This window comes from Littorina saxatilis, linkage group LG1, assembly GCF_037325665.1.
Source record: "Littorina saxatilis isolate snail1 linkage group LG1, US_GU_Lsax_2.0, whole genome shotgun sequence".
In the NCBI taxonomy this organism is placed as follows: Eukaryota; Metazoa; Mollusca; class Gastropoda; order Littorinimorpha; family Littorinidae; genus Littorina; species Littorina saxatilis.
Window position 1 is genome coordinate 76,725,915 of NC_090245.1, and position 14,391 is coordinate 76,740,305.

The window sequence follows — 14,391 nt, forward strand, 5'->3', positions numbered from 1 at the left end:
AGTGGCGCCTGAAATATATAGGGCCAGACCTGCACTCTTCTTTGTCTGCAGCTGGCGTGCGTGGCCCCAGCTCTCTGTTATGCTGTGTTGATAAAGATGCCGCGAGCAGAGAGATAGCAGTCGAGCAGAGAGATAGCAGTCGTTCTGAGTGTGTGGTGGCCACAGAGATATTGCCTATTTCGGAACTGATGTTTTTAGTGTGTTTAGTTGTAGTTATTGCAATGCATGCCACAATTCACAAGACAGAAGAAAGGATACATGAGAGAATTAGAAAAAGTGTGTTCCCCCCCCCCCCCCCCCCCCCCCAAGTATATAATTATGCGACTCTTTGCACTCTGAAAAAAAATGTGCATGCTGCATTTAATGAAACACCTTGAAACAACGCAGTAAACAAAACATCCTAAATGTGCCACAATAAAAGAACACAAAATAATGAAAGATAAAGACAAAGGTAATCCCCAAGTACATAATACATATATACAACACTTTACGAAATATATACAAACAGTATTATGCCAAGGACTACTAGTAGAAGTCATTGATGGTGCGCATGTAAAATTTGTTTTGCGTTTATATAAGTATATAATTCAAAATAGTGTAGATAATGTCAGTAACATATAAGAAAGAAAACTGTTCATGTTACAGTGTTAGCTGCATGTGAATAAAACAAAAAAGCTTACCTCACGGCCCTCCTATACAAGTCTCACAAACTTGTATATATATAATATACCACAGGAGAAAAAAAAACGTAGCTCGCGCGCGCTCACCCAAATCCGCGCGAAGTGCCACATGATATTATACCCCGACAACACATAGGCGGATAATACATGTATGTCAATAGTATGAAACAAAACATGCCACAATTTTCAAGACAGAAGAAAGGGTAAATGAGAGAATTAGAAAAAGTGTTTGCTCCTCAAGTATATAATTATGCCACTCTTTACACTCTGAAAAACATGTGCATGTTGCATTTAAAGAAACAGGAACGGCACAGTATGTAAGACGGCAGAAGACAACACAGTAAACAAAACATCCTAAATGTGCCACAAAAAAAGAACACTAATTAATGTCGTATTTAAAAACATATTATAGGCATGCGTATGGTGCGCATGTGAAATTTGTTTTGCGTTTATATAATTCAAAATAGTGCAATTAATGCCTGTAATATAAAAGAAAGAAAAAACGGTCTTTCAATACATGTTCATGCAAATTGTTAGCTGCATGTGAAGAAAACAAAAAGCCTACCTGATGTCTCCTCCTACATGAGTAATCCAATAGCAGCACACAAGTCGATTTGAAAGTTTTTCAACACAGTTTTTCACTCGTATTGTTCTCACAAACTTGTATATATACCACAGGAAAGAAAACTCGTCGATCCGACGACAATTTAACGTTTGTTTCATTATCGCAAACAAAACAGAACAGACAAAACAACACAGCACAACAGTTGGGGTTGTTATTTCTCTGAGATGCTGAAGAACATAAGCACAATTACAGTCACAACATTAAGTCAGGAATAAACACGTCACAAAAAAAAGGGGGGGGGGGACGCAAAACAAGCAATACAAAAAACAGAACAGATGAAATGCACTAGAGTCGAGTGCCTGTTCCAAACGGTGCATGCACTGATTAGGCGCGTGGATTAACGAAACAAAACTGCTCTAATCTCAAACACAAAAACTTATTCTCACTCTATGACACAGTTTAGACTAAGTACTTACTGACGGCAACATCAGAAACACAGTCGGTCGTTGGTATAAACATTGAGCGTGGTTACAAAATGGTATACAATGCGCACGTTTTGATACAACAAAGAACGACCTGCCGGTAGATTCGATAGCAGTATTACTTCAAAATCAAACAAACCGAATCCTCACTGGAACTCTAGTTTGCACATACACAAAGCCTGAATATCCGAGAAACAATATACACAAGATGACGGTAATCCAACGTTCAAGTCACGCAAACCAGTCCATTTCATACCAAGAAACACGTATTTTGTCACACTGTGGCTACACGCTGTGCACTTCCAGAGTACAATGAACAAGGGCTTTGTGAGGCGCGCTCGGCTGGCATTTTCCCCGCGAAACTAAAGAGGTCACCGCCAGCGCTATTTATGGCCTGCTTGCTCCAAGCTGCCTGGCCGCTCAGATAGCATAATCGCAGCAGCAGTGAAATAGTGTGCAGGTAATTTGAGTAGTTTTTCGACATCTAGTATGTGAGATTGAAGTCAATGCATTTATGAGAATTGGGTAAGTATATTAATCAAATGAAAATTTACTATTGAAATTTTCCATTTTACCTATTCAAATTAGGCGAGTCGGCTATTCCGCCAGATCATTTTAATAGGGTTTTAGAGACTGCTCGGAAATAATACTTATTCCCGATAGCTCAGGGGTACCGTGATCAGAAAACAATACCATCAAGGGCGGGGATATAGCTCAGTTGGTAGCGCGCTGGATTTGTATTCAGTTGGCCGCTGTCAGCGTGAGTTCGATCCCAGGTTCGGCGGAAACTTATTTCACAGAGTCAACTTGTGTGCAGACTCTCTTCGGTGTCCGAACCTCCCCCCGTGTACACTACATTGGGTGTGCACGTTAAAGATCCCACGATTGACAAAAGGGTCTTTCCTGGCAAAATTGCTTAGGCACAGTTAATAATTGTCTACCTATACCCGTGTGACTTGGAATAATAGGCCGTGAAAGGTAAATATGCGCCGAAATGGCTGCAATCTACTGGCCGTATAAAATTTCATCTCACACGGCATCACTGCAGAGCGCCTAGAACTGTACCCACGGAATATGCGCGATATAAGACTCATTGATTGATTGATTGATTGAAATTTTCCCTTGACAAAGGGGCACAACTCTTCTGCAGCCCAAGAAGAAGAAAAAGACAACAGAGTCATTGCCATACATTTTCTGTTGTTAAATGCGTAACTGTAGCTTCTGTTGAGCGTTAGTAGCTTAACTGTTCTTTTTTTCCAGCTGGAGGTATCCTGTCGCCAAGAAATTGTGCGCCGTGCCATCAAATTCTGTCATACCCAGGCAGGCAAAAAGAAGGGCGAAGGGTGAGTAAAAATGGAAGTATTGTGTGGAACAGACATGCATATTGGGTCACACTAGCTGTAGCGTATACACACACAGAGACACCACATGCACACAAAGACAGGCACACACTCGTGCATGCGCACATATACTCACACTCGTATGTGCATACACGCCTTCATTCGCAAACATACACACACTTGCATGTGTCTGTGCGCACGCATGCACACACACACACACACACACACACAGGCACATGCACACGCACACACACACACACACACACACACACACACAAGCATGCACACACGCACACAAACACACTCACACACACACTCATGCTCATAAACACACACTCATGTTCACAAACACGCAGGTTAGGGGGAGTCCCATATTGGTTGGGACGAGAAAGAATTGACCCGATGCTCCCCAGCATGTCGTAAGAGGCGACTAACGGATTCTGTTTCTCCTTTTACCCTTGTTAAGTGTTTCTTGTATAGAATATAGTCAATTTTTGTAAAGATTTTAGTCAAGCAGTATGTAAGAAATGTTAAGTCCTTTGTACTGGAAACTTGCATTCTCCCAGTAAGGTCATATATTGTACTACGTTGCAAGCCCCTGGAGCAAATTTTTGATTAGTGCTTTTGTGAACAAGAAACAATTGACAAGTGGCTCTATCCCATCTTCCCCCTTTCCCCGTCGCGATATAACCCTTCGTGGTTGAAAACGACGTTAAACACCAAATAAAGAAAAACACACACACCAATATATGCCCATGCCTATGCACACTCTCTCCTCCTCTCTCTCTCCCTCCCTCCCCTCATCCCACCCCTCACCTGTACCCCTTTCTCCCTCTTTTCCCACCAACCTCACCATACATCTCTCACCACACCAGGTCAGAGAAGGAGTGGCTGAAAGCAGAGAAGCAGCTCGGCCCCCTGCAGGCCCACCTGGAGTCGCTGGACAGTGACACCATCCGGTCCTTCTTGCAGGCCGGGGAACCCAAGTTCAAGCAGTATGGGCTGCACTACGATCTCTCTTGTGGTGACCCTGAGAAGGTATGGAGAATGAATTGTTATTGGTTGTTCAGTTTTATATTTTGCTGGAGGTGTTGTTGGTGTGTGTGATAGCTTTTGCTGAGCTAGTGGTTAGCTCTGGAAGTGGGATGATACTTCTTGTGTTGATGGACCTGAAGTCTTGTTCATAAAATCCCCAGATTGCATGATTCTGCATTATTGTTCCCAGAATGTTCCTGGGGGAGGGGGGAGGGGGTTGTTGGGGTAGATGAGAAGGAAGGTGCAGGGTAGAGCATACTTTCAGATGTGTTTTGCAATGTTAGGATCTCATGCCTGAAGAAGATCATTTTTGGTTGGCAGGGCCCTAGCCAAGAAAAAATCCCTGATCCCTGGCACAGGTGTTTTTGGAGTGATGAGAAATCCGAAGCTAAAAATGTTGTTGTGTGCAGGTGGGTCAGTTGCTGGTGCTGATGGTGGTGGAAGGACAACCGCTGGAGTTGGTGGAGGACCTGCTGACAGTGGCTCCCCCTGTAGGAGTGTCTGTCGCTGACGTTCTGCACAAGGCTCTCCGCCGCATTGTCGCTGCTCTCAGGTGGGTGGATCTGTGGTTGGGACATCGGGGAAAAACTTTGTGTTCTGTAGCTTGTAACTGTCTTATCAACTGTTTCTTAGTATTGCTTGCAAACCAGAAGCTTCTATATTTTCTGTAGCTTGTAACTGTCTTGTCAGCTGTTTCTGAGTATTGCTTGCAAACCAGAAGCTTCTATATTTTCTGTAGCTTGTAACTGTCTTAATTGTCAGATGTTTCTGAGTATTGCTTGCAAACCAGAAGCTTCTATATTTTCTGTAGCTTGTAACTGTCTTGTCAGCTGTTTCTGAGTATTGCTTGCAAACCAGAAGCTTCTATATTTTCTGTAGCTTGTAACTGTCTTGTCAGCTGTTTCTGAGTATTGCTTGCAAACCAGAAGCTGTTTATTGTTGTAGGCCTTGTACTGTTCCCTCATCCCAAATGCCAATCCTGCCTGGCTCTTTTTAATTACAAAATATACAGTGTGGTCAAATCAACATGGTACTGTAGTCATGGTGTTTATTTTTCTTCATCTCTTCTTTTTGTTATACTGAGGTTTGAGCATTGAAACAGAATACGCTGTGTGAATAGAATACATTGTACAACTTTACTGTTTGCAGAGGGGAAGAGGAGGAGGAAGATCACAAGATCTACGACCCTTTACAGAGGCTGGAGCAGATTCTGGAGAATGTTCAGGAACATATAGAAAACGAGTAAGTTTTCCTTAAACTTTTTTCTGTGTTCAAATTGTTTCATGTTATGCTTCTGAGAGCTGCTATCTGAACATATAAAGTAGAAGATGGATATGAGGAAAGTTTGAGAATGTTTAAAAAATAATACTAAGATTATTTGGAAAATATGCTTTATTTGTGATAATGTATTTGAAAACACTGGAGTAAAGCCGGCTCAGCTTAGTTTGCAGCTTCAGAAAAAAAAGCAGAGGAGTAGTTTATATCTTGTAAATTGTCTGCTGTGTTGATAGTCATTGAGATACGTGTTATCCGTTGTGTGTGTCCCAGGGGAGAGTTAGCAGGACGGAAAGATGTGTTTGAGGTGCTCCACCCTTACGTCAGCGACAGCACTGTCAGCATGCAGCAGAGATCGGCTGTCCTGGAAATCTTAGAAAAGGTGAGCTTGGCCAAGTCATTGTCTGCCTTTTGATGGACTGGTCCCGTCAAGTCCAAGTACATCAATCACTGTTGCTTTTCTGAGAAAAAAATTGCAAGGGATCTGAAAAGTAGTCTGTTCTGAACCTAGGTTTTAAGCAACTCAAAGTAAGTGGGGATATGGGAGTACAGTGGGACCCCCCATTAAACAATATAGAAAAAAAATAGAAAAAAAGTTAGGACCCTGCTTTCTTAGATTTGTTGTTCATAACCTCTAAATTTATTCTCATTTTTGGACTCCCTCTCTTTTCAGACTCGTGGAGGTCTCAGAAGGGGGTTCCACTGTAGCACAGGGAGCTCTTTTCACCACTCTTGTTTGTTTGGTTGTTCGTTCATGGGCTGAAACTCTCACGGCTTTTACATGTATGACTGTTTTTACCCCGCCATTTAGGCAGCCATACTCCGCTTTCGGAGGAAGCATGCTGGGTATTTTCGTGTTTCTATAACCCACCGAACTTCTGACATGGATTACAGGATTTTTTCGTTGCGCACTTGGTCTTGTGCTTGCGTGTACACACGGGGGGTGTTCGGACACCGAGGAGAGTCTGCACACAAAGTTGACTCTGAGAAATAAATCTCTCGCCGAACGTGGGGACGAACTCACACTGACAGTGGCCAACTGAATACAAATCCAGCGCACTACCGACTGAGCTACATCCCCGCCCTTCACCACTCTGAAGTTCTACTTGTTTAAGAGTGGATAGTTTTTTTTTTAAAAACCAGGTTCTGATTGTGATAATCTCTTAGAGAGCCACTAGTGCTAGATATCTACAGCTTGTTTTTTTTCCTGATTCTCTTTAAAGTTTACAGCTTGGACAATTATACCCAATCTCTTGTTGAAAAATTGAGTGTACACAAACTAACCTCTGCCAGACACTTCACCTGGTACCTTTTAAGAATAGAAAGAGTTTTATTGGCCAAGGTTTGGAATTCATCCTGATGTAGAACAGAAGGTATCGGCTAAAATCATGCAAACTGAGATAACCAAGCCTGCATGATGACTGCCTTTGGTTCTGACGGGCGCAGTGGCGTGGTGGTAAGATGTCGGCCTCCTAATCGGGAGGTCGTGAGTTCGAATCCCGGTCGCTGCTGCCTGGTGGGTTAAGAGTGGAGATTTTTCCAATCTCCCAGGTCAACTTATGTGCAGACCTGCTAGTGACTTAACCCCCTTCGTGTGTACACGCAAGCACAAGACCAAGTGCGCACGGAAAAGATCCTGTAATCCATGTCAGAGTTCGGTGGGTTATGGAAACACAAAAATACCCAGCATGCCTACTCAACAAAAGCGGAGTGAAGCTGACTATGCTCTCAGAGTATAGTGTGGGTAACCCAAATGAGCAAACGAGCTTACACGTAACCAGAAAATTCTGGAACGCTGAAGAAGAAGGTTCTGGTCCGGCTTTGAACACCAGAGAATGTTGCTGTTACAGACTGTGGGCCTTGGTGGAGAACATGCCTCCATCCTGCTGTTCTGCAAGACATCACACATGGTGAAACCAGTGTGGGGGGAGGTGGCGCTAAAGGAGGAAGAGCTAAACAAAGAGGAGGGCAGACGTGCGCTCTTCTCCCAGTTGCTAGCGGCAACCAAACTGGCGTCAGGATACAATGCTCTATGCCAGCTGCTGAGACTGTGGCCGGAGTTTACTTCTCAGTCAGTTTGTCGTGCTTGTGTGTGTGTGTGTGTGTGTGTGCGTGTGTGTGTGTATGCGTGTGTGTGCTGTGCATGTGTATGTGGTGTGTTTGTGTGTGTATATCTGTGTAAGATTGAGTGAGAGGGTGTGTATGTCAGGGTGTGGTTTCGTTTGTTACCTTATTCGTTTGCATATTCTAGAGTAGATAATCCCGGAGGAAAAGAAGATTGCAACCTTATCATGTCCATTTTATTTCTAATAACCCAGTTTTATGCTCATGTATGGCAAAGTTTTCCGTTTGAATATATCAGCATGGAAACGAGCAATGTTATTGATATTTTTCAAAGAGTAAAGGTGTTGTGTGGAATTTCAGAGGCGAGGGAGAGAACCCGTGGACGCAGACGTTCAATGCAATGGCAGGATCCACCAACACAGCCACTGTTGCTCTTATTGACACTGTGCTGAGAGACCTGGGGGCTGCCGACTTTCCTCTCAACTTGGTGGTGAGTGTCTAATTCGATGACTTTTGCTCACTGATTTTCCACAATGTTATATTCTTTGATTTTATTGATTTCAGTGAGCATTCTAAGCAAAGGCTCATGACAACCTGACATTCTGGTGATATTAACAGATGATAAATGCTTCAGAATGAATGACACTGTAAGGGTTGTACAGGTAAAAAGGGTTAATCTGTTTATTAAAAGAGAGTTAACACAAATTTGGAACAATAACTTGTTTTTTGATTTAACAGCCGTAACTTGGCATATTACTAAAGTATGCTGCAGTTTAGTAGCCAGCTGTGCAAGTTTCAGATTCTGAGAACTGTGTGCTTGCTTTGTTCAGGATACAAAACTGGTCTTTGATGCATTGCTGCGTCATCAGCATCCTTTGGAAGGGGTCAAGGTCATTTTGAGGTCAAGTCACAAGAAACTGTATCCTTCCGCCGTCCTTGTACTCTCTGCAGAGGAGGAGGTGAGTTATGATGGATTTTGCGGATTGATTATATATGTGGCACGTCCTGTCACACATAGGCAAATAAATATAGGGGTACCAATGACACATTCTTTTCACATTTTGCCTCTCTTAATCCCAGCAAAGCTGGAGGTATCCCACAAACGCATTTTCATGCCGATAATACATGATAAAGAAGGATTCTTTGTGCCCGGCTACGAGCTACAGTTGAAGATGGAAGTTCACCAAAAATTGGGACCATACTAACAAAAATACGGTGGGTGCAATAGGCGCCCCCATTTTTTGAGCAAACGCCACCCAAGGCTGCTTTGGACGGGTAGAAATTCTGTAGTTTCCAAGACTTGGTGTGTGTGGTTGTTTAAGACTATGGATAAAGCTCGCGTAAGAAGATTACGTCACGGTCAAAAGTCTTTGACGTCAATTAATGCATCATGACGTCATGCCTCCCTGTAGTCTTTTTCTCTCGTGGTGTGTGTGTGTGTGTGTGTGTTCATTTTGTGCACATGTGTTAGTGTGTGTGTGTGTGTGTGTGTGTGTGTGTGTGTGTGTGTGTGTGTGTGTGTGTGGGTGTGCGTGCATGAGTCAGTACTCGTGTGTGTGTGTGTGTGTGTGTGTGTGTGTGTGTGTGTGTGTGTGTGTGTAAGAAAGACTGAGAGAGAGGGAGAAAGAGTGTGTGTGTGTGTGTGAATGTGTGTGTGCATGAGTTTGTGTGTATGTTTGTGTGTGTATGAGTGTGTATATGTGTTTGTTTGTAAAGGTGTGTGTGTCCGTCTGTCTATGTGCGTATTTGTTTGTTTGTTTGCTTAACGCCCAGCCGACCACGAAGGGCCATAATTATCAGGGCGGTGCTGCTTTGAGATATAACGTGCGCCACACACAAGACAGAAGTCGCAGCACAGGCTTCATGTCTCACCCATTCACATTATTCTGACACCGGACCAACCAGTCCTAGCACTAACCCCATAATGCCAGACGCCAGGCGGAGCAGCCACTAGATTGCCAATTTTAAAGTCTTAGGTATGACCCGGCCGGGGTTCGAACCCACGACCTCCCGATCACGGGGCGGACGCCTTACCATTAGGCCAACCGTGTATGTGCGTATGAGTGTGTGTTTTGTGTGTATGAGATTTGTGTGAGTCAATGTGTGTGTGTGTGTGTGTGTGTGTGTCTGTGTGTGTGTGTGTGTCTGTGGGTGTGTGCATGCGTACATGCGTGCGTACGTGTGTGTGTGTGTGTGTGTGTGTGTGTGTGTCTGTTTGTATAAGAGAGAAAGAGAGAGAGAGAGTGGGTGGGTGGGTGTGTGTTTGTGCGTGTGCGTAAGTGTATGTGTGTGTATGTGTGTTTGTTTGTAAAGGTGTGTATGTCCATCTGTCTATATGTGCGTATGGGGGGGTGTTTTGTGTGTATGAAGTGTGTGTGAGAGAGTGAGTGAGTGCGTGTGAGTGAGTGTGTATGTGTGTATGTGTGTATGTGTGTAACTTGGAGTGTGTGTGTGTGTGTTCGTGTGTGTGTGTGTTTGAGAGAGAGAGAGAGAGGAGAGGTTTGTCTTTCGCTGGGGTATGCAGTGCCTTGGCGTTGCACATCTACTTAATGTATTGTATTCTTTTTGCTGCTGCAAGCAGGAATAGATTTTCTCATGCCATCACAGGAATTTCTCAAGTTTTTCCCTCCAATGAGATATTCTGTGAATTCAGACCAGGAAAGATGGTAAAGGCAGCTTTCGAATTCAAATAAAATGTTGACATGAATGTTTCCACCCTCAAGATGAACCTGAGGCTAAAAAGAGGGCAGTAAAATCACAGGAAACATACCCAATCACATGCAAATGATTCAAAAGCCTTCACCTGTGGAATATGTATTCGTTCACACAGGTGGATGACCCTGACCTTGTGGACCTAGCACTGCGTCGCGAGCTGGCCCCTCAGCTGGTGTCGACACCTGTGTATGCTCTCATCATGAAAGCAGTGGTCAAGGCACAGACGCAGGGTGCGGCCGCCCCGCCTCATCTGCAGCTGGACACAGTGGTGGGTCAGCTTCAGGAAGCTGGACTTCAGGTATGAAACAACACGTTAAATCATGATAAGGATTGAATTTTTGTTCTACACTAGTTACCAGTGTTTAAAGACTGGTAAGGAGTGCAAAAAAGTGTATACTTTCTTCACGAGCTGTAGTTTGATTTGGACAGTGTGTTTTGTGCATTGATGGTCTAAAATTGCTGTATAGTGTATACTACATGCAGTTCCAGTGCTTTGTGTTCACTTTTGTAGATTGGAAGCTCTAATATCGTTTGAAGAAGAGGACTTCTGTAGTTTTATAGCATTAGGAATGAAACATTACTTCTGAATTTTACTGTCAGAACTACAGTTTTCAGTCTTTCTTCCTGTCATCTTCTTTTTTCCCCTTCTTCTATTTTTTCGGTATCAAAGTCAGTTTACCATATGCAAAACGCAGTAAATCAAAACGATTGATAATGAATGGCTGAGCCTTTCTTTTCATCGCGCTTCATTCTGTTTGTTTCAGGCGGAAGCACGAACTTTGATCCAACAGGCGCAGGCCTCTAAACCCCTGCTGCAGTCATTCGGCTCTGCCCTGGGTGCTATGGGTGGCTGGTTCAAATCCTGATTTCAACACCTCTCTTGCTAGATATGATATGCTGTTACCTGTTACTTTGTTGAGTTTGCAGAAGTGATGATAAGCTGCAAGACTTCAGATCCATGATTTTCCACTGTTTTGTTTTCTGGATTTGTTCCCCAGGAAGGAATAAGATTTGGTTGTGCTACAAGTACCTTTTGCTCAAGGATGTGTTTCTTTGTTTGGTTTGTTCATTTATGTCTTTGTGCTTTGTATTTTAGGATCATAATGAGTTGGCACTTTCAGTAAGATATATCGGTTTCATAGAGTTGCTATGGTTTCCAGCAGATTACTGTTGATCAGCGTAATTTATTTAGAGCCTGGATATTTATTGTTAGTAACACTATTATGTGAAGTTATGTAAAACTCAGCATGTGTTAACAGATTCGTTTGGAGATTCCCACCATTGTTTAGCCTAGCTGTATTTATCTTGACTATGTTTACCATGACTGCTTGGAGATGGAAGGAAGTTTAAACAGTTTTAATGCTCAAGAGCATAAATCAACATGCCAAATTGTTGTTTGGATTAATTGCTCACTCCAAGTGTCACGCATTTTCATCAAGAAAACACACCTTTATCCACTTGAGTCTACCTAGAGACACACGCACATACTTTACTTGGACTTTCAATGTATTTTTGTGACTAGGCTTTGTGATGTTTTTTGACAGCAATATTTGCAGATCATGTGTTCAGTCTAGTCAGTTGCTTGATTTATATTAAGTTGAAATTCATGTTTGGGGTTATGTGTCTGTACTTTCAGAAAATATATGTAGGTATTAGATCTGCTGGCAGTGGGTTCACGTAATAAAAGCCGCTATGTATCTTTGTTTCTCCTACGTTCTTACCAGTTCCATTTAACTTTGCATACCATGCTAATAACTCAGTAAAAAACTTTATACCATCAAGCTTATACCTCTATGTGGCATAGCCCGGTAAGTGTGCTATCTCCTATAGCCCGGGCGTTTCCCGTCACCGGTATGGGTACCTCTAATAACCCATAGCCCGGTGACGTCATAGCGGTATTCCCCTGCGCATGGGCAGGCGGTAAGCCTATCATAAAACTCTTACTGACAAGCACAGTAGACGTGTGTTCAGTGGCCTCTCGCTAATAAAGGAAAAATATTCGCTCAGTTGCTGATGTGTGGGACTTTTGAGATGCTGCCCTCACCAGTTTGAAGCCTCTTCTTCTTTGGGTCAGACAGTGTCGTTCGTATGATAGGCTTACCGCCTGCCCATGCGCAGGGGAATACCGCTATGACGTCACCGGGCTATGAGTTATTAGAGGTACCCATCCCGGTGGCGGGAAACGCCCGGGCAAAAGGAGATAGCACACTTACCGGGCTATGCCACATACAGGTATAAGCTTGATGGTATAAAGTTTTTTACTGAGTTATTAGCATGGTATGCAAAGTTAAATGGAACTGGTAAGTACTTGTAGAAAGAGAGATTAATAAAAAATCTCTACATTGTATTACATGTATTCATTAATATGATTTGGGAAAGTTTAGAAGTAATTTTTCATGGTGTTAACTTATTTTGTAACTTATTTTGTGTCAATCCTTTTCTTTGACTTTTTACTGCGATAGGGGGTTAAATAGTGTGTTCAGCTTTGCTTTTTACAGCGATGTAAGGTCTACAAAAACTAAGTTGTGAACTCCACATCAGTGTTAGATACCTCGCTGTATGTTTTCTCTTGCTCACAAGCAAGAAATGTTTATTTGTATCTGTCAGCGTCGTGGGAGGGAGGGAGTTGTACGCTCAAGGGTACACGTAAAGCAGTTATTTATCTTGTTATAGTTCTCGATGATCAAGTTCAAGGCTGTACATTTACTGCAAACAAGAGAATGGGTGAAGACAGGATTCTGCTTCGAGTAACAAATTTGCCGAGTGATCCAGTGTATTTTCTTTTTGATTATACTAATTTGACTGGCCATTGGTACCTGTCATGTGAAGTCCCTATGATGAGATGACACCTTTAAGTGAAGGACACCTACGTCCAAATGGATTACTAATTTGATTTAATTAAGCAAGTTGTCCTTTTGATACAAAGACATTTAATACAAAGGGACACTTTTGTGGGGTTTCCAAGAGTGTCTTTGCATGCCAGGTATCACTGTTTCAATCTGAACCTATCTTTTCTGGCGCGTTTGTGTTTAAAATATTTCCACATTGTTGGTCTTCCCAGAAAAGAATTATGCTCACGTGTTTGCTGTTACTGGTGGAGGTATGTATTTAGTGAACAAGTTGATATTAGAGCTTTGTTGATATGGCAATGGTGTATGTCCTTGTCACAGGGTTTGTTTATGCGATAAAACATTTCATTGTTGACGGTACTAACAGGGTGATCTCTTAAACACTATGCATGAGCACTGGAATGTTGAATGCAAGCTTGTTGAAGCTTGAATGCAATAAATTATTGGTAAAAGTAAACTGACCATTCAGTTGTTTGTGTGAGAAACTGTGTTACTTGTCTCTAGGTCTGACCAAATGTATGGTTTATTTAAATGCCAACATTTGCAACATTCACAGCCAGAAATACTTTCTGTGACATCCTCATTTAATCAACAGAAACTGGTGTAATTCAGTTTCTATATTTTAACTCTTCTTTATATACGAACTACATAATATACCCTCATACTGTACACACAACCTGATAGACGTTTTCTGGAAATAACAGCAGTCCGGTAGAGTAAGAGCCCCTTTACCTCGGACACGCTTTTCACAACATCTGGAGCATGTTCCACGCTGCCGATCGGCTGTAACCTGCGATCGGTACGAACAACTAACTATGATGTGTATGCTATGATATGCTGCATGCGCTAAATATCTTTTGAAAAAATAATCATCTGAGCCATGAATCTCCACCAATGGCTTGCTGATCACTGGAAGTGTTCGCTGAGCAAAAGTTTTCCTAAACTTACGTCACCTCAAGCCAAACCCATGTGACCTTGATCAAAACACGTTGTTGGGGCCAAACCCATGTGACCTTGATCAAAACACGTTGTGAGGCAAATACTATGTTCCCACTACAACAACAACAGTACCCACTACAACAACAACAGTAACCACAACAACAACAGTACCCACAACAACAACAACAGTACCCACAACAACAGTACCCACAACAACAGTAACCATAACAACAACTACAACAGTACCCACAACAACAACAACAGTACCCACAACAACAGTAACCACAACTACAACAACAGTACCCACAACAATAACAACAGTACCCACAATAACAACCACAGTACCCACTGCAACAACATGAGTACCCACAACAACAACAACAGTACCCACAATAACAACCACAGTACCCACAACAACAACAGTACCCACTACAACAACAGTACCCA

General features: G+C 42.6%; 1 protein-coding gene across 1 annotated transcript in view; it reads left to right on the top strand.

Moving 5' to 3' along the window:
* Nucleotides 1–13,462, top strand: part of LOC138979827 (NBAS subunit of NRZ tethering complex-like) — a 98,034-nt gene extending 84,572 nt beyond the window's left edge. The window contains exons 49-58 of the mRNA XM_070352578.1: nt 2,988–3,070; nt 3,943–4,105; nt 4,513–4,655; nt 5,252–5,344; nt 5,651–5,759; nt 7,228–7,448; nt 7,802–7,931; nt 8,272–8,400; nt 10,272–10,454; nt 10,921–13,462. Coding sequence (XP_070208679.1) covers nt 2,988–3,070; nt 3,943–4,105; nt 4,513–4,655; nt 5,252–5,344; nt 5,651–5,759; nt 7,228–7,448; nt 7,802–7,931; nt 8,272–8,400; nt 10,272–10,454; nt 10,921–11,022 — 1,356 coding nt within the window. The 3' untranslated portion in view covers nt 11,023–13,462. The remainder of the gene's footprint in view (nt 1–2,987; nt 3,071–3,942; nt 4,106–4,512; nt 4,656–5,251; nt 5,345–5,650; nt 5,760–7,227; nt 7,449–7,801; nt 7,932–8,271; nt 8,401–10,271; nt 10,455–10,920) is intronic.
* Nucleotides 13,463–14,391: the final 929 nt, after the last annotated feature.